Here is an 18,606-nt window from a genome sequence, read left to right as displayed (position 1 = left end):
TAAAATAACTTCTTCAAAACCATCTTGTATTTTGGGCAAAATAAAGCTATGACATTTATTACCTCGGTTTTATCAATTAAACTGAAAAATAAATACGTATTTACAATCAAATAACTAATACGCAGCCACTGCTAAACCGGAAATAACTGAATGATATGTTAATAATAGTCTGTCTAATAGTTAACAATTCATTCTACTCTTTCAACCAAGCAAAATAGGCAAAATTGTTGATTGCATACGTTAATATTACGTATTTTCAGTCTTTTGTGCATGTTTTATAATTCGCTGACTCTCGCATACTTTATCTTTAGCTCCAGTGAAAATAAATCTAACTGGTAATTCACAGCCCCATTCCCATTCAATATAAATAGCAATGCTAGAGATTGTGGTGTGTTCAGCTCAAACAGTTCGAAATAATAAATAAACCCTTTGAGTTATTCTCTCATTAAAATAAATAACGCAAATGAAAATTACTTGTACGAATGAATGTCGTCTAACATATTGTCAGAGGACATGAGGGTGAGCCTGCGCTCCTGGTGCATTCCTTTGGCATAATTAATCTGCTGAGAGACCCACTTGGCAATTTCCTCCGTATCACATCTAACTTTGGGTCTCCTGAGGACTTCAGGTCCATCGAAGCCAACTCCACCAGCAGAGTCGATTCTCGACGTCAATTCAATATAATACAAGATACTGCCATTTGTCTCGTTCACCTGAATCGGCTGACACTGAACTAAATCAGCAAGACTGACCTCGGTGACGACAGTTTTGGTACTGCCAGATATCACTCTGACTCTCTCATTCGAGACGAGAATACTGAGATTCTCAGTTCCAGAGCAGAGATTCTCGTAGGCGACATAGAGCTCTGAATAGTTTCTCTGGTTGATGGTGTAGAGGAACTCCTGGCCCTCGGCGTGATGGTAATTGTATGGAGGGAGGAGTCCTGCAGGACCACTGGCAACCCTGGGGAGTCTATCCCTCTTGGGTATCGCCCGGTGAGCACTTCTCGAGGATTCTCTGATGGCTGTGGCAGCTTCACTCGCCAAATCCAGTACTCCAACCATTGGTTTTGTCACAGTACCAACGACACCCTTACCCAGACCTGACATAAATCCAGGAAAGCCCTCGTTGGCTGCACCATCGTACGTCTGTTTGAAGATGCTGGTGAATCCCCCCAGGAATCCAAAGCCCAGACCCTTCAGCCCTGCCACTAGATGATCACTGCTGCCAGCAGTATTTGCACGGATTCGTTGTCTCATCTCCTCGTGGCTTTCGTCCAGGATCACTCTGCCAATGCCATCGGAGAGGGACTCGGTGAGTTTAGCTGCTGAATTTGACAGGCCATGTGTCACGTTCTTCACGAGAGTCGTGACACTCTTATCGTGGATTAATCCAGAGACACCTTCTGATACGTCGTTGACGAATCCCAGGGGATTACCCAGGAAGTCCACAGAACCCAGGATCACAGCTGCTTGCCACTTCAGCTCATCTTTGTAGTGTTTTATGATCGAGTGAATGAGAAATTGACTGCTCTCGAAAGGATGCTTCTTGACGAATGGCTCCAGCTCGATCGATGCATCCTCGAACTTGATGAGGGTGAGCCCTAGCTTTCGTTTTATAGACTGAAGGTGTCTAGGCAATTTTGTGGTTGTAAGAATACTGAGTTTCACCTGACTGGGGACGAGTTTGAGAACCCCGAAGTAGTATCTCCTGGCGTGGGCTGCTGACACCTCAGAGATAAGTCTCTGGGCCTTGAAATCGTTTTCATCCACAGGTACATCGAGCTCTGACCCCCCAGTACCCACGAAAGCTGCCAGTTTGAGGATCAGACGCTCCTCCAGGTGAACGCACAGAGGCTTTATGCTGACGATCAGGTGCTTGAAGATCTCTGCATTCTGGTTCTTCGAGGGTAGTTTCTCGGTGGCAATGTCAATCGCTGGCCTCTCGTCATTCTCTGCTCGAGAGGGACGTGTTATGTAGAGGATCGAGGTGCACTGGGCCTCGAACAGTTGATTGTCAATTTGTACGTCGTCGATGCTGAGGTTCAGGGTAGTGTTGGAAAGGGTTTGGATAGTTTCGAAGGCGATTCCAATGAGACGAGCGAAGAGGAGCTCCTCCACTGGTCGTCTGGACACCACTGATAGCCCCAGCCCCGCAGGCAGTCTGATGGTCACCTGGAGTTCTGAAGAGAGCGTTGAAGGGTTCTTCGTAGCGGGATCTACCTGACTGGGACGTTGAGCTACTGCTATGTGCGACCAGTCTCGTTCCTCGAGGAGAGCAAATGTCTTTTTCTAGAATTAAATACCACTTTAGTCTTTTGTTGCAATGTGGAAAGATAAAAGGCTGTGGTAAAGTACAATTACTCTTTCTTTTATATCCAGAACTTGTATAACTCTAGTTGGTCCATCAGTCGTGACTCGAACGGACAGAAATCCGGATCCAGGTCTCAGTCGTTGTCTTCCCACTCTCTGTTCAATTGGTGGTGGGTCGCTCTGGGTCTGGGGGCCCAACACGGCCTCACTCCCTGGTAATTAATTTCCTTATCAGTGTTGACTCAACATTTAGTTAGAGTGATGTTAATTACTCATGTAAGTATTACAAAATGCATTGGTCAAGCAGTTGACGTGAACATTCAATAGTGAAGCAATGAGTATGAGGTGAAAATAAAAGCGTAATGCATATTGAGTAACGCTTTCAGCGTTATTTTTTTATCTGTACGTACACATTTGCCAACGGGCGACACTGCCGCCTGGAACATTTTTTTTTTCTCATCAATACATTAATTACCGGGTATTTCGAGTTATGATTTTCAATTAATTGCTTCAAGTTTTCAGGGGAATTCCGTATGGAAATGCCAAGAGGTGGTGACAATTTTTTAAACTATTTCATTAACTTTTCTCATGTTTCTAGATTAGTCATTTTTCACTTCAATACAGAATTCGACAAATAAAAAATTAAAAAACACCAAAAAATAAACAAAAAAAATGTATGATACATGAATCAATTGCCCAAGCAACTTGAAATACCCCTAATCCAGGCAAATGGTAAAAAAATCAAACCTTCATAGAGTCCCATGAATCCGTCCTTGGATTGGACACACATGTTCTTATGAGCGCAGCAGAGTCTCCCATCATCAGTGAATCTCCACGTCTGGGTGGATCGTCTCCTATGGTGGGGCCTCCTCAAGGCCAGAGCACAATAAGTGAACGGCTGTGGAGCAGTACCAGCGATGTCCAGGACAAGAACGGTGTCAGGAGTTCTCGAATGTTTGTCCCTGGGTGGACTGGAGCCCTCATGCTGAAGCTGCCCATCTCCAGTCATTCGCCAGAGCTGAGACCTCGCCCCATTCTGTTTTCGTCTGAGGGCAACCCAGCCCCCAGGCCCAGCCTCCAGGACTAGCCTCTGGGTCTCGACATCTAGAGGGTCAAGGCCACCCTCTCCAGTCCCGAGATCGCCATCGATTTTGAAAGTACCAGTGAATGCAATATAAATGAAATTCTCGTAGGTGAGGCATCGATTCTCCCCGAGGAGATTTAAATCGTAGGAGCCAGTGACTCCTCCAGGTGCTGTCACCATGAGATTAGCACTCTGGGTCGGTTCATCGAGTGCATAAGGCACTGATGAGTGAGGCCTGACCGTCCACTGGAGACTGTCAAGGACCCCAGCTTGATTTATGGTCAAGGCGACTTCGGAAAAGTTGTCAACTCTTATTGGAGGTGGCATTGTGTTGGCATCAGTGAAGACGATGAAGTAGGTGCTCTCCTGGAGAACGACGTCGACCCTGAGAAAATGCATCTTGCCCAGTGCATCCCTGATATTAATGGTCAAGGAGTGATTGCCATCGAGGATAATTCCACCAGACCACATGCAATTAGGCACATCGATGGTCCTGACGCAAAGCAACTGATCCTTATCGAGCCGGGGCCAGTGAAACGGCATGTGGCAGTCAGGCATTGCTGTGATGTACGTTGCCTGAGCATCTGGATGACTGACAGTAGTGGTGAAACACCTCTGGGCTAGCTCCAGCGTGCAAGAAGATCTGTTGTGCAATTGATACCTCGGAGAGAGGGTAACAACAGTGGTGGCCCTGTACCTCCCCCTGGCTGTCCTCGTAGAGACCCCAATGAGGTAGACGATATCAGGTCGTCCATCCCTGAGGCTGATCCGCAGCCGGTGAACTTGCACTCCCGGCTGGAGATGGAAATGCTGAGACCACTGGGCAATACCGTTGGAATGCACCCCTGAGCCCACCCTGACAGCTAAAGTTCGACTGGCCTCTTCATCACTGAAGGAAAACAGCAGTGGAGCCACCATCCTGGCCCTCTCGTGCTCCTCAAACTGGCCAGCAGCCTCTGAGCCCACCCCCTCCTGCCTGAATACCAATGGCAGTCCAGTCTTATTAACGATCCAATAAGGAGCTATAATATTGATCTTCACTGCTGATCCCTTCTCGACGATAATAACAGCATTGAGGTAGAGGATCCTCCCAGCAGAGTCCGTCAGCTTCATCCTCCCAACGAATGATCCAGATATTTGAGAAAGTATCAAAGTCCCACTCCCAGGATATCCATCAAGCTGCACAGTGATCTCGAATTGCTCTTCAACGTTGACACTGTGAAGATCAGCACTCTGTCCTGGAGCGATTCTCCCACTCTCCATCGACACTTGGTACATCACCTCGTAAGGCAGAAGATTGGTCAGTGTGACCGGAGGAAGAAGAGAAATCGTGTGCGCTGGAAGAATATTTTGCCCTACGTCAGCTGGATAATTGTCCCTCCTCACAGCGACACACATCCTGAAGAGATTATTCTGATTGGTCCTGCAGGTGGTGAGCACCTCGATAATCTCCATAGGTTTTTTCACGAGTGTCCACTCTATAGGCTCCATGCAGTACTGAAAAGCGTAATTAGGGTGCTGAGGCTTGATGTGCATCTTCACACTGGTGTGAGTCAGGGGTACAGACATGACTGAGTGCTCAGGCACGTGAAGGACTTTCGTGCTGGAGCTTAGGACGTTCACAGGTCCACTCAGATACCCCAGCTGGCTGAAGCCGAGCTTCTCGAGTTTAATATCCACTGGGTGTGAAAGTTTATTGGCTACCTGGAGGGCTGATCTCACTGTCACGAGTTTTCTCGCAGATCCCTCGAGCTCCACCGCAAAAACAACTCTAGCTTTCCCAGCATTCGATCCCACAAGTTTGAGATCGGGACTGGCATGCCGAAAGTAAACTCCAATTCTGTCAACAGTCACGGGATCCACTGGCTTCCAACCCTCCACGAGAACAGCTATCTGATGCCTCCTGACTTGATGAGTCGTCTGATGTCTGAGTTTTCCCCTCTCCTCGAAGGTGAATGGTATTGTCTCCCCTGATGGCACTTCACACCACGTTTTATCTCGGATCAGACTACTATCATCATTAAAATTCTCACTTATCTGGCAAACGTCATCGGCAACAGCGATGAACGTCTTAAACCATAAATTCGTGCCTGTCTCGTTTTTAAGAGCGAAGGGAACGAATGGTGATCGTCTCCTGTAGTAGCCCTGGAGGCTACTTAACGATGTCGATGACGATCTGGAGACAGGATCGTGCTTATTGCTGAGATAATAATCCTGTGTCCAGTTGTCTTTGACCAGACTGACGAGCTCCACGAGAGTCGACGTGATATTGACATTAACTGAGTCCTCTGACTGCACTTCCACCTGAAGTCTCTTGGTATTTAAAGTATTCCCAACACTATGTTCCCACCTAGCGCTGGTCTTCCAGGGCTCGATGAAGGGCTCCCACCCACTGAGCACTCTGTTGTAGTAGTCCACACCCAAAGTGGCTCGCATCAAGCCAGGACCCTCCAAAGCCTGTCTCAGATAGAAATCCATGAGGACGAGCTCAGCCAGAGGAACATCAGCATCTCTGCAGTCATCAATGATACAGATTCTGAGACAAGCGGTTTCGATCTCAATCGCTTGGAATCCATCTCTCGAGCGACTATCCTCAGCATTGGGGACTGCGTGCTGAGTCAGCCACAAGGCAGCATCATCCAGTTGTCCATTGCAGACGTCCAGAGCAGCTTCACAATCAGTTTCAGCGAATCCCAGGGCAGAGAGTTTCATTATGTGGCTCTTGGCGTTGGCTGGGGGGCCTGACAAGGACCTCTGCTTAGCCCAGAGGGTCTGCTTAGGAAGGGAATTGACCATTCGCCCAAACATTGTCACATCGTGATAACTTAATTTAACATTGAGTGGCTGGAGTTGAATTTCCAGGGCCCTCTCCTTCGTCAATTCAACACTGGCACCGACTGGATCGATAATGGACAACGCTGTCTCTTCTTCCATCCCCAGGATGCAGGAGTACAACTCGCAGTGAGATAAATTGCAAGACAGAGGCTTCTCCTCGCCCTGTGGATGAGATCTGTATTCCAGGACTGCAGTGCATTTTAAAATAACTGCGTTGGTATCCCAAAGGGAGGTATCCTCGACGATCACAAGTTCAGAGTCAGTGAGATTGAGTTTCAATTCGACGGGCGCGGATGTCATGGACGAGGAATCGATCTCCTGGGAGACAAGGGGAGGTCTTGCGATTCCTATGGGTTCAGGCTCTGGAGAATTGAGGACGAGGAAGTCCCTGACTGCCTCCCACCAATCCAAAATAGCTGTCAGTCTCATGCTGTGGAGGAGAATAGTCGTCGCAGCATTGTTTTTTCTCCTCCTGTGGTGGATCTCGGCCTGGACTCTGTCCTCGATTCCCCCGAAGGTCTTCAAGGGCTGGAGGATGCTCGTGAAGACGTTAGAACGCTTGTTAACGGGCTCATCCTGAAACCTCGTGTCCATCACCAGAATTTCCTGGGAGACCAGATCGATATCCTGGGAGCCATCGCTCAGAGAGTCCAGGGTTAGCCTGGACTTGATAAAATTCACGCAGGCAAGCGCTGCGATCCCGTGATTGGGGTGGAGCCTCACAGCAACGTTGACGATATCCAGGATAATGCAGGACTTGGTCCAGACTTTTCCCCCAACCGCTTCCTCAGCCATGAAGTACTCAGTGGATTCCTGGAGATCGTCCAGGAAGTGGAGAATGTCATCCAGGTTCTCCCCAATATTGTGAGCCAAAAGACCTCTTATAAGCATGTACTGGGCTGGATCCAGGGCGCAATTCATTGTTGACAACGTCCCATGAATGCTCAGGTCTGGGATATCCCTGTTGACGTAGGTATCCAAGTTCCTCTCAATTCTCAAGCTCAAATGACATTTCTCCGTCAGCAGAGATGGCCCCAGCTTCTTCAGGTAGAATCCTCCGATCATCAGGGTGTCAGTCTCACCGATATTGTCATCGTAGTCATTTCCCTCTAGACTCTGCCTGATCCTCTGCGCTGCGTACACGTCCATATTCACCAGCTCCAGGAGCATAATATCAAGAAGACACTGGGTGGAGTCCTTGGAGTGATGAAATGAGTTGTGGGCAGTCAATTCGCCGAGATCGAGAACAGCTAGTTTGTCTGATTGAGAGCTCACAGGGAGAAGGATCACAGGCGCGCCTGCATGAAGCTCCAGAGAGAGTCTTGTTCCCCTAGTCTGTTCCATCGAGAGAATGGGCACTTCTCCAGACCGGAGATTCTGCATAACAGCACGCAACTGCGAAAAATGCCTGAAAAACGCCTGGAGCTCAGCGACAAATCGTTGAGTGTGCACGTAGTGCACTGACGACATCTGGAGCTTGAGTTTAGCGTCGTAGGAGAGCTTTCTGGAGTCCTCGTAACTCGAGTACTGGAAGTTGAGAGCTTTTCTCCCTGATGACAAGAATCTCTCCCGATAGAATCGGCCATGAGGAGTCAAATCCAACAGAGACATCGAGCCCAGCGATCCAGACACCTTAGACTTCCCCGAGGCTTTCACAATCGTCATACTCGCATTAGAAATATTCGCTTTAGCAATTTCCTTGTCTGTTCGAGTGAGAACAAGAGTTAACGACCGAATGTCAATTTCCGTATCGGAGTGGAGTTCTTTGACGGCTCCAGAGGGATCTATGTACTCGTTTCCTGGACCATTGGTTGCAGTCGAAGTTGATGCTGTTGCAATTGAAGTTGTCGATGTTGCTAGGTCTCTCGTTCTCGTCGAAATTTTCGAGCTCACTTGGCTCGTGCCAATTCCAAAGAAATCAAGAACGATCATCCAGGATTCGACACTGACAACCAGATCGAGACAATTAAAATCGATGCAGACAGATTTCTGGAGGATAGGACGCGGAGGCAAGGAGTCACTGCTCTTGGGGATTATTTCCCTCATTGTGATGCTGATAAGAACGAGGTTTTCCTCACAGGTGATTGCTCCAGGGGACGGTGGAGGTGTGTTGGGGGTCCCCACGAGGGATGAGGCCTTCCTCCAGTGTGCAGGAACAGTACCGTAAAGAGTATCTGTTTCGAGTCTGTCTGGGAGGGAACCCCTGCCATACTCGCTTCTCCATTTTTTGTTGAATGCGAGATCTGGACAGGATCTCGAGACACCCAGAGGCACTTTTGCTCGACTGGGAGCCGAGGACTGCATCATCGACCTGTGCCTCGAGCCAATTGGACAGAGAAGATCCTCCATCAGGAGAGACCTGAGCGAAACCTGTGTAGTTGACTCTGTCATCGACAGCTTCTCATATTTTGCAACGAACTCCTGCATGGAGAGCTCCACCAAGGGCTGCTCTGAGTGATCCTGCTTTAATTGAATGCTCAGAGTAGGGAGCTCGAAGAAAACTTTGATGGCCACTTGAAAAGATTTAGAATAACTTTTGGAGGCTGACGTGCTCTCTGCTGGGGGGAGAGTTGAAGAGGTGCTCGGAGGAGCTGAAAATATCACGTGAATAGTGTCGAGAAGCTGTTCGTACTGACTCCTGGACAGCGAGACCTTCAATGGAGTTATTACACCCCCATGGACCTGAACAATCGGTTGTTGAGTGCCGGTTTGGAAGTCCTGATCCAGAAGAAATCCAGAGCTGTGAAGGGAAGCTATAAATCCCTTCTCAACGAGTATTTTCAACGATGTGTCATGAAGAATTGGTCTCCCAGATTCTTTGCAGCTGTACATGTCGTCTGCTCTCAGGGGCAGATTCGTCCCAGTGATGTGGGAGATTTTGGAACTGACGTCGAGAGAATAAAGATTGATGTCACGAACATCGAGGCTCACAGTCAATTTAGTATCGTCGGAAGGCTCGTGCTGGAGGGTCATGGTTCCTAGGTGAGCTACAAACACCTGAGAGCTGTGAGAGGATCTCGGTATCACAAGAACAGGACTGTCTAGAACGACATCGAGCTTGAGCGTGAGAATTCCAGAACTGGGCTCAATATCCACTGATGAAAAACTGGGTAGTCGCTTTCTCTGGGGTCCACTCCAGTCCTCGTGGACCAGACCCATTGCCATGTCAGTGGCAGCTGCACCAATATGTCTCGCTAGTTTACTCAGGTACTGCTTAAACTCATCAGCACATGACCGAAGTTCAGAGATAAGATGAGGGGCATGTGTGTACCAGACACTCCCAATCCTTACAGCGATGCTGACACTGTCAGGTGGTCCACTACTCTCAGCTGTTGAATTTCTGCTCGCTGAGAAGCTGAAGGCCTCTGGCTGATTTGACAGGCCTGAGACGTGCTCCAGGGGGTTGTGAGAGGGATTTGCCAGGGGATCCCGCCCCACACTGATAATCCTCTGATGAGTTTTTCCAATTAGTGTCTGATCGAGTACTTGAAGACCACCGAGAGACCCCGATATCGAAGTATTTGCAGCCAGTGTCGCTTGAATTCTTGCATCTGACATCGTGGCTGTTGCTATTTTCTGTCCAATCAGGTGACTGTCCTGCATCACTGCTCTCAAAAGCAAAACATTCAGCCTGTGAAAATCAAATGTGATTTCAGTTCTCTCTGGTTTGCCTTCGACACTCAGACTGACGATGGAATCCTGCCTGGTGATTGTTTTATTCTTCGGGACTTTCGAAGAAGGCAATAGACGCCTGACAAAGCCAATCAACTCCACGATGGTCTCCTGATTGGCAATTATATCAAGGTTATTAAACTGAATACTCGCCACTCTGAGTTTCTCCAGGGGATCCTCGATCAGCGTGAGTTCCACTACAATCAGGGCCTCGTTGTCCAGCTGATCTAACCCCATCAGGGAATTATTCCTCGGAGAGAATAAATTCTTTGTGTCATGAGCTAAATTGGATAAAGCACGAGTAAGAGCCACAGGTGATGTAAGCCTCCTGGAGACTGTGGGATCAGGGGAGCCAGGGGAGACTGGTGAAACTGGAGAGGTTGGCTCAGAGTCTCTCAAGCTCCCCGAGACACTGTCCATCCCCACGTGTTTGTGACTAGCGACTAGCAGCTCAAAATCAGGGCCAAATTCCTGCATAGCATCCACGAGGAGCAACCCATGAACTGACAACGATACACTGACATCTGCTGGTCTTTTAGTCATGGCTGCTCTGACCCCAGACACCTGGAGCTCAGCGACACTCCTCCCTCTGGACTGCAGCTCAAAGGTCATCTGGTCTATCATGAATTGAATCATCATTGCGTGGTTCATGGCTTTGTCCAAGTGCTCCTCTTTCTTCGGGCTCTCTGGCTCACTTGCCGACGTTTGTCCGAATCCTTCTGCTCCAGATAAACTCGTGATCAACTGATTGGACATGGATCTCAGGGCTTCGATCTTCTGCTCATTTACGTGAACAACTAATCTGGGTAAATTTCCGGAAATCGTTAACGATGGAAACTGAGGATCGACTGTGGAAACGACTCTCCTTTCAATCTGAAGGGAGATATTGAATCTCTCCAGGACGTGAAGAGTCGACAATCCCCTGGTCCTTGCGTGTTTCCAGTTGTCCTTGACTTTTCCAACGAGCACCTGAAGGTCCGACAAGTATATACTGTACTGATCATACAATTTATGGTGAAGAGCAGACTCTGAAATCCCCTGGAAGTCCTGAACGGAGCCATTCTCCTGGCTTCCTGGAGGAGTGGAGCAAGGGGTTTGGAATCTCTCCTCCTCATCGTCGTCGTCCCTCTCCAAGTCCTTAATGTCCTTTCCTTGACTGAAATCGATGTCGTCTTCACTCGTAGGAGATCCTGGCCTCAGCACAACCTTTTTATTATCGATACTATTAGTCAAATGAAGCCTTCCAAAATCTACGACAACGACAGCTGCAGTGGATTCCTGGAAATTCTCAACTAAAAGAATCTGTGGAGCTGAAATATTGAACTGCAGATCCCAGGAGGATCTATACACAAAATCACCCTCGAGAATCTGCTCCCAATTCTTCATCAGTTGCCTCCTAGTTCTCCTCTTCATGGCCTGGAGCCTGGGATTACTAGAATTTTTATGGGGCCTGCTGACAAAGTCCACGAGCCACCTGATGGCTGTAGAATTATACACAACGTCCAGAGATCTAGTGTTCAAGTGCAGAGAGTGATCTGTACTAACGTGAAATGGTTTTTTCTCGTAGATCAATTCAAAAAGAGGCTGTTGAGAAGTTTGCTGAGCCACAAGTTTCTCCGACGAGGATCTCAACCGAGACGTGCAGACCGGCAGTGTCTGAGGTTGAATCAAAATCGGAAACATTGAATTAACCGTCAAAAAGTCGTGAAGATAGAGTGCCCCCAGGCTGATAGAAAACTTGTGAGAGCCAGACCTGGGGCGAGACTCGTAGCTCAGTACAACTCTTTCGAACTGCAACTCCATAACGATTTTATCACCAACACTGTCTTTATTTCTGGTGCAGAGAGAAATCGCCCCCTTCGAGAGAGTGAAATTAAACTGTCCGAAAACGGTATCCCTCCTGAGGAGAGTATTATCGTCAATGGTATCAGCGAGAACGTCCAGGAGTTCTCCATCGAAGGTCGAAGATCCAGATTGAGTAGAATTGGTAGAAGCCTGTGGAGCCTTTGAATACCAGCCCCACCACTGGGGGAACCACTGGACGAGCATTCCACGCGCAGCTGGAGAGCTGGCCTCAGTCTCCGGTATCGACGGTTTGGAGGGGACAGGAGGTCTGACCTTCGCCATTGCAAGTTCCCTGAGAACCCTTAACTCATCATAATTCAATTCATACTCAATTGCCTCTTTCCTGGCTTTAGCATCTGGTGATAAAATAGCTGTGGGTGTCGCCAGGATCCTCTGATAGGTGTCCACGTAGAAGACATTGTCCACTCCTCTATTATAAATGTCCTTCCACGTGGGTTTTGGTTTTAAAGCGTCTCTCCCGAGGTGACATCGAACCGCATACTTCCACCAGTCCTTTGGAGCATCGGAGATAGAAGAGTGAGGACGACATCGTCTCTGCCTCCTCCTCCGTTCAATGTCCTCCAGCTCCTTGATGCACTTGACCATTTGCTCGTACTGCTCATCGGTGACCAGTAGTGGCACCTCATCCAGCTGGAGATCTACGACGATCCTCGGTCTGTTGATGGCCCTTAGAGGTTTCTCACACCTGTCCCTCTTGATCCTGGCGCAGGCACTCACTGGGGATAGTATGTATTTCCACATGGTGCTCCTGGAGTCGTTCATGGCGACAGCCAGGTCACCAAGATTGAGACTACCAAACATCTGAGAGGAGTCCAAGTGGTTCCAATAGATGGATAGCCCATCGAGCTCCATCAGCTTGAAGGAGGCATCGTTGAAATTCCAGGAAGTAGATCCTGGAATCCAGCTGGCGTCACAGCTCTGGGCTGAGAGGGCCTTGATCGTCACCCCCAGAGCCACTCCAGATTTGTCTGACAGTCCAGGGGTCACATCGTCCTCGTAACGAAAGTGTACATCCTTTATGTTCAACTGCAGGTTCTCGATTATATTCGTTACGAGGGAAGTGCCATAACTCAGCCAGGAGCTGTAGCTCGAGGCGTAGTATCCAGGGTCTCGCTCTGTTGAGGCTCGCCATCTCGCCTCCAACGAGTCTAGCCTGCTGTGCTTGTACTCCTGGATGATCTGCTCTTCAACTTCGCTGTCGTAATCCTCTAGGTTGATTGGCCCGGCCACCAGGTACAGCTGTTCGATAGCAATCACCCATGAGGCAGATCTGATCTGACGAACTGGAATTTGTACTCTCACTTTTCCTATGAAACCTGCCTTTATCTCAATTGGCAGGCCAATGTGACGTAGAGCTTCTTTTTTCAAGGGCAAATTCTCGAGCTCTACCTCACCTGTTAATTTTAGAAATTATTAGATATTCGGGGCTTTTTCAGAATAAATATTTGAGAAATTTAAAGGGCTCACCGGAGAGGAGGGCTATGCTGAGCTGATCTGTGTTCAGGTTCTCCACGTACTTGCCCAGATAATTGTTGAGCACCCAGGCAACGAGTCCCTCCAGCATTCTCGTAAATGCGTATCAACACTCAGAATTGTTGATGCAATCATCAGGTACAGAAGTACAATAGAATTTCTCCTTGGTGGGTTAGACTCCGGTACTTCAATATATCCTGAGCTCTGATGACGGTTGAAAACGGAAATGTTAATTAGCTGGTACTCGAATGCACGTGCCACTGATTTAGACTATTGATTTCGGAATTTCCAAGTGTGACGATAAGTAGAAAATAATTTATCGAAATAAACATTGCGCGATTATTCAGGAATAATTGGAATTGTTCGTCGGAGATCTTCTGTACCGTCGGAGTAAATGACGAATAAATGAATTGCCAAAACACGCGCAAGAAAATCTACAATATCTCACAATTCCCGCCATGGTTTTGAATTGCGGCGGGTTTTTATGGAAAAAAAACGCGACGATTTTAGGGTAGTGTGAGTCGTGGGTGATGGATATTCATTGTATGTGTATCAGAGAGGATTGACTGATTGATTTCATTAGGAGTATATATTTTGCAAAAGTATCGTTTTAAAAAATTGCTAATTTTTCAATTTCACTGGATATCTCCTGGATTTTCAAATATTCAGTTTTTAAACGATATTTCGATTGATTTGCCATTAACAAAAAAAAAAATTGGAATTATTTTGAAAAAATAAAAAAATGATTGATGCCGGGATCGAACCCGGGCCGCCGGCGTGCCAGTCGAGCACGTTACCGCTAGGACAACGCGCTAATTTAAGAATTTAAATTCATTAGTGGTATATATTCAATACATTGAATAATTTTTTCCATTGAAATTCCACAAGATGTGGTTTCCCCCTTCCGTACGTGCTACAGTCGGCTAAATTTCAGTTAAACAAATGAAAAACAAAAAGCATTCGTACAGCAGAAAATAACATTCACCCCGTCGACTTGATGGACACCCCAGCATTGCAATAAAAACTTCGTTAATAAAAAAAAAACACCCCAGCATTGCGTGTTGCGCCCTCCCTCTCTTGGGGTGCAGTACTACAATGCCGCTTGGGTCACTCAAACCCCGAGAACTGAGCCTCTACTTTAGTCAATCCTTGATGTGTATCGATGTTTATCAAGGCGATATATTGGGATATCGATACAAATTCCGATCTGATGCGATACCGAATATCGATATTCTTTTTTTGAGCATTGGAAAATTCATGGCTAATGCGGCAAAAACAGAGAGAGACTAGCGAATGAGAGAGGATGAATTTGAGACAAAGTACGAACCGCATTACGAGGTATGAAGTCAGCACTTACATACGTATCTATCACTCGTGATTTTTTTTGCCAGTCAGAGACATTCGATTTTATCGTTGACAAATCGTGAATTGTTGGAGTAAATCCATCTCATTCGTGCGCAGATTTCCAGAAGTGTTGCATCCCAGGTAGAACTGACACTGACGGCTCAGACATGAGGTAAAGGGATCATCAATTGAGATAAGAATTCTTCTAATAGAGTAATTAATTAATTGTCATTCATTCATCTCGTGAAGAGATTTAGATTCAACTTGAAAATGATTTGTTTTTAGTCTAGTGACTGTGATATCCATCCTGAGGCCTTAGAAAAGTGAGTGAAAAGCTAGAACCCCAAGAAAATGTGGAGAGAGACGTTAGAAGACCTCAAGGATGCTCACCTGGTGGCGAGAATCCAGGAATTCTTTGGCGTGGACATCAGTCACGAGAAATCCCCAAGAGCCTTCACCTCCGAGACCGATGATCAATCGAGATTAATCGAGAAGAACGGAATAACCCGTGAAAATGGTAAACGAATCGCTCACGCGACTGATTCTATTGACGCGAAGGAAAAATTACCGGACAAACGAGTGCCAGTGAACAATTACTTCTGGTACTATTTGTTCCTCTTTGGAACAGAATTGGGTGACGAGATGTTCTACTGCTCGTTCATTCCCTTTTGGTTCTGGAATGTTGACGGAGCCGTTGGGAGGAGAATAATCCTAGTCTGGTCGATAGTTATGACAGCTGGACAGGCCTTGAAGGACATCCTCTGCTGGCCACGTCCTGCCTGTCCCCCAGCTGTCAGACTTCAGAGCAAATGGTCGCAGGAGTACGGAATGCCATCGACCCATGCGATGGTTGGAGTGGCCATTCCATTCGGCATTATCTTGTTTACTCTGAATCGATATGTCTATTCAATTCCTGCGGGAGTCGTCGTCGCCGTTTTGTGGTGGGTATTTGTCATTTTACATTCCAATAACTCTTCATTCCATGAATATTGAGAATTTACTATCACTGATAAATGGTTCGATTATAGATAGATTATCTCATTATCGTTCTAGGTGTTCGTTGATTTGTCTGAGCAGACTGTACCTAGGCATGCACACAGTCTTAGATATCGTGGCTGGACTCCTGCTGGCCATCATGATGATGATTCCACTAGTGCCAGTCGTTGACTTCACCGATTACTATCTAGTCACCAATGAGGCGGCATTTTTTATACTCTTCCTTATGAGTGTTGCTACTATTATTTATTATCCGACCAGTGAGAAGTGGACACCGACGAGGTAAAATTATTTCATTCAAAACGATTGATCAATTTTGAAAAAAAAATTATTGCTCCAGGGGTGACACGGCGATGGTAGTGTCCGTGACAACTGGTGCTCATTTAGGGGCTCTTATTAACTTCAAGACTGGAGCAATGCAGCCTCCTCTTCTGCCACCACCCTACAGCATAATGTGGCCGACGCGGACGATGCTAGGGTGCACGATATTACGCACAATCCTCGGTTTTTGCTGTGTCTTCGCCACAAAGGCCATCAGCAAGTTTCTGGGGTACACCATAATATGTGCCATACTCAGGGTCAATCCCAAAGACCTCATTAACAGTGAGAATTCACTCAAGAACAAGAACAAAGTATTCGTTGATTTATTTTGCAAGTACATCAGCTGTTTCATGATCGGTTTAAACACTGTTTATCTTCTGCCCAATGTATTTACGATTATGGGAATTGGAAGGCCGACATTTTACACAGAAATGTGAGACGATAATAGTTTTGCATTTTGATTCAATTGAAAAAAGTTAGAAATTATATTTTCCCACAACGACAAATTGAAAATTAATTAAATGAATTCGGTGGAGACAAAAAATTTGAGATTTTTTGTTAAACCATAATATTTTTCGTTAAACCATAATATTTTTTGTTAGGTTTTGTTCATAAATTTGTTGTTCAAAAGAAATTGTTCGGAACTAGCTTTAAAAATAATCAAAACAGAAATATTTAATGTCACCTTAGTTAATTACTTTGCAAATAATAATCTCCTTGTTTGTAAAATAAAAATGTAGATTTAAGATGAGACATCACTAATGTAAATTAAGATATTCTCAAGTGTTCTTTTGATATCGCAGCGATCGCTCCATCGCCAGGCCTAGGGAATTCAATGATCAGTCATTAGAATACGCGCGTAATTAATAATTAATTACTTTTAATTATCGAGAAATACCTCATTGTGTCATATTCACGTCAATATCAGTGGCATATCCACTCTTAGTATCTAGTTGACAAACAAGTTCAATAAATGAATTGTAGAAAACCGGTTGATAGCAATTATTTATAAATTATTATTGTGAGAAAAAAACTCTTACGTTGAGATCAGTGTCTAGGGAAGCCGTCGTTGAACTTTGGTCAATTGCGAATGGAACGAAGATGTCAACGAGGTAATTATACGAGATTACGTCAATTAGAATTCTGTCTTCACCGATATCCGCTCGGATATCGTTTTTGGAACACTGAAAATAATTTGTTAATCGAGCACCGTAATTTCTAGCAGCATAAAAGAGTCAAAAATTAATACCTGATTGGGAAGTTTAAAGTATCCAATTAATTTCTGAGGTTCACCTGCCTTCGGTGTTCTAAAGATTACGTAGTGAGAATTATCAGCAACTTGAACGCTCTCAAGCATTTGTTTTTTATCTTTGGATTTTGTTAATTTATTTTCAGAGATCTCCTGGATCAGAGGCTTTGGTGCACTATTGGCTGACGAGTACTTGGGGGGTCGTTTTGCCACCCTGTGGTCGTGCAGTTTCCCCACGACCTTTCGATTCTTCAAGACGACATAATTCTCAGAATCAACGACCTTGTCGTACTTTTCTCCGATGGCTGAGAGAATAGTGAGGACAGCAAAGGCAAAGAAATGTTTTTTCTCCTGGCATTTGTTGTAAAATTTTGTATTTATTGCGACGTCGTACGTAGGACACTGGCTTCCACTTTTATCAGCCTCTAGTCGTTCATGTCCAATGCTCATGGGTATGCACCAGGCTGGAGAATCCTCTGCAAGGATCTCATGGAATCTGTCATCAGAGATGTCCTCGGGGGGTGGAATTTCCGTGGTGTGACAGATATTGACGAATATTTTACCCCCAGAATCAACTTTGGTCTTAACACAGACCCCAGGGTGAGGTCTGAAGACAACTGACGGTGTGTGGGGTTCCTCCAAGGTCTTCAGGAGGCGATCGAACTCATCCTCGTTTTCCTTATATTCCTGGGAGGTAAAGATCATGAAAAATCATGTAAATACAAATGATTGCTTCGATAGGATAAAAACAAATTGAAGGATATTCTCACAGCAAGCAAGAGGTTCTTTTTTAATAGCGACTCGTCGACGTCGAGGAGAGTGTTCGGCATTCTGACTGGACAATTCAATTTGAATGTTCAATACACCAACAATTACCCTATTTATTATCACAATTGTGGACAGGATGTCCAGAGACCGGCAAAATTGTTTGGAATGCGGGGAGAAGACGAGAAGCATGGGCTGTCATTGGCAAGTGCAAAGAGGATTGACTGAAGTAGAGACTCAATTCTGGGGGTTTGAATGACCTCAACGGCATCGTAGTGCTGCACCCCAAGAAAGGGAGGGCGCCACACGCAACGCTGGGATATCTGTCGTTAGCAGACTCAGCGACTTTTCAGTAATATCCCTCCAGCTTCCCTTTTAACAACTCTGAGCTCTTTGATGTCACAGATTCCACTGACTGGAATTTTTCTCGCTTCCTATGCGTCCTAGCGCAAAAAAACGCCCAGATTCGTGAAGGGCGCGACGAGACGCATCGACTCCATGTATCGAAAAGTCGATTTTCGCGAAAAAGGACGCATAGAACGCGAGATAATCGAGTTTTTCTAAAAAAAAAAAAAATTCGCGAAAATCGACTTTTCGACACATGGAATCGATGCGTCTCGTCGCGCCCTTTACGAATCTGGGCGTATTTTTGCGCTAGGACGCATAGAACGCGAGATAATCGAGTTTTT

General features: G+C 46.2%; 3 protein-coding genes across 7 annotated transcripts; 1 reads left to right on the top strand and 2 right to left on the bottom strand.

The window, feature by feature from the left end:
- Positions 1–36: 36 nt before the first annotated feature.
- Vps13D (vacuolar protein sorting 13D) lies at positions 37–13,594 on the bottom strand. 2 transcript variants are annotated; one of them, XM_011310760.1, is made up of 5 exons: positions 13,237–13,594; positions 3,060–13,163; positions 2,723–2,749; positions 2,364–2,524; positions 37–2,291 (listed from the first exon to the last, which is right to left on the bottom strand). In XM_011310760.1, the coding sequence occupies exons 1-5, from the start codon at positions 13,331–13,333 to the stop codon at positions 471–473; spliced, it is 12,210 nt and encodes a 4,069-aa protein (XP_011309062.1). In that variant the 5' UTR covers positions 13,334–13,594; the 3' UTR covers positions 37–470. The 2 variants fall into 2 exon arrangements, with proteins under 2 accessions (XP_011309062.1, XP_011309063.1); XM_011310761.1 differs by lacking the exon at positions 2,723–2,749.
- Positions 13,595–14,406: 812 nt separating this feature from the next.
- Positions 14,407–16,437, top strand: LOC105270068 (sphingosine-1-phosphate phosphatase 1). Of its 4 annotated transcripts, none has more exons than XM_011310757.1 (5): positions 14,407–14,561; positions 14,634–14,758; positions 14,872–15,527; positions 15,640–15,864; positions 15,923–16,437. In XM_011310757.1, the coding sequence occupies exons 3-5, from the start codon at positions 14,938–14,940 to the stop codon at positions 16,338–16,340; spliced, it is 1,233 nt and encodes a 410-aa protein (XP_011309059.1). In that variant the 5' UTR covers positions 14,407–14,561; positions 14,634–14,758; positions 14,872–14,937; the 3' UTR covers positions 16,341–16,437. The 4 variants fall into 4 exon arrangements, with proteins under 4 accessions (XP_011309059.1, XP_011309060.1, XP_011309058.1 ...); XM_011310758.1 differs by having other exon boundaries at positions 14,407–14,580; positions 14,704–14,758; XM_011310756.1 differs by having other exon boundaries at positions 14,407–14,758.
- Positions 16,438–16,440: 3 nt separating this feature from the next.
- LOC105270067 (PIH1 domain-containing protein 1) lies at positions 16,441–18,144 on the bottom strand. The gene is made up of 5 exons (XM_011310755.1): positions 17,923–18,144; positions 17,153–17,839; positions 16,944–17,087; positions 16,802–16,852; positions 16,441–16,726 (listed from the first exon to the last, which is right to left on the bottom strand). Exons 1-4 carry the CDS (start codon positions 17,980–17,982, stop codon positions 16,817–16,819), a joined length of 927 nt encoding a protein of 308 aa, XP_011309057.1. The 5' UTR covers positions 17,983–18,144; the 3' UTR covers positions 16,441–16,726; positions 16,802–16,816.
- Between the last annotated feature and the right edge of the window lie 462 nt (positions 18,145–18,606).

The sequence above is a fragment of the Fopius arisanus genome, unplaced genomic scaffold (genome assembly GCF_000806365.1).
Source record: "Fopius arisanus strain USDA-PBARC FA_bdor unplaced genomic scaffold, ASM80636v1 scaffold00078, whole genome shotgun sequence".
Taxonomy (NCBI): domain Eukaryota; kingdom Metazoa; phylum Arthropoda; class Insecta; order Hymenoptera; family Braconidae; genus Fopius; species Fopius arisanus.
This window is presented reverse-complemented; position numbering and strand designations above follow the sequence as displayed.

Excerpts from the sequence above, each read along its gene's own strand:
- Vps13D (XM_011310760.1), bottom strand. The coding sequence starts at position 13,333 with ATGCTGGAGGGACTCGTTGCCTGGGTGCTCAACAATTATCTGGGCAAG. Across the intron at positions 13,164-13,236 it reads CAGCATAGCCCTCCTCTCCG|GTGAGGTAGAGCTCGAGAAT; the intron begins GTGAGCCCTTTA and ends TAAAATTAACAG. Across the intron at positions 2,525-2,722 it reads TGTCGCCCGTTGGCAAATGT|GGAGTGAGGCCGTGTTGGGC; the intron begins GTACGTACAGAT and ends ATTAATTACCAG.
- LOC105270068 (XM_011310757.1), top strand. The coding sequence starts at position 14,938 with ATGTGGAGAGAGACGTTAGAAGACCTCAAGGATGCTCACCTGGTGGCG. Across the intron at positions 15,528-15,639 it reads GTCGTCGTCGCCGTTTTGTG|GTGTTCGTTGATTTGTCTGA; the intron begins GTGGGTATTTGT and ends TTATCGTTCTAG. Across the intron at positions 15,865-15,922 it reads GAGAAGTGGACACCGACGAG|GGGTGACACGGCGATGGTAG; the intron begins GTAAAATTATTT and ends TTATTGCTCCAG.
- LOC105270067 (XM_011310755.1), bottom strand. The coding sequence starts at position 17,982 with ATGCCGAACACTCTCCTCGACGTCGACGAGTCGCTATTAAAAAAGAAC. Across the intron at positions 17,840-17,922 it reads AAAAGAACCTCTTGCTTGCT|GAATATAAGGAAAACGAGGA; the intron begins GTGAGAATATCC and ends TTTACCTCCCAG. Across the intron at positions 17,088-17,152 it reads ACTTTAAACTTCCCAATCAG|TGTTCCAAAAACGATATCCG; the intron begins GTATTAATTTTT and ends AATTATTTTCAG.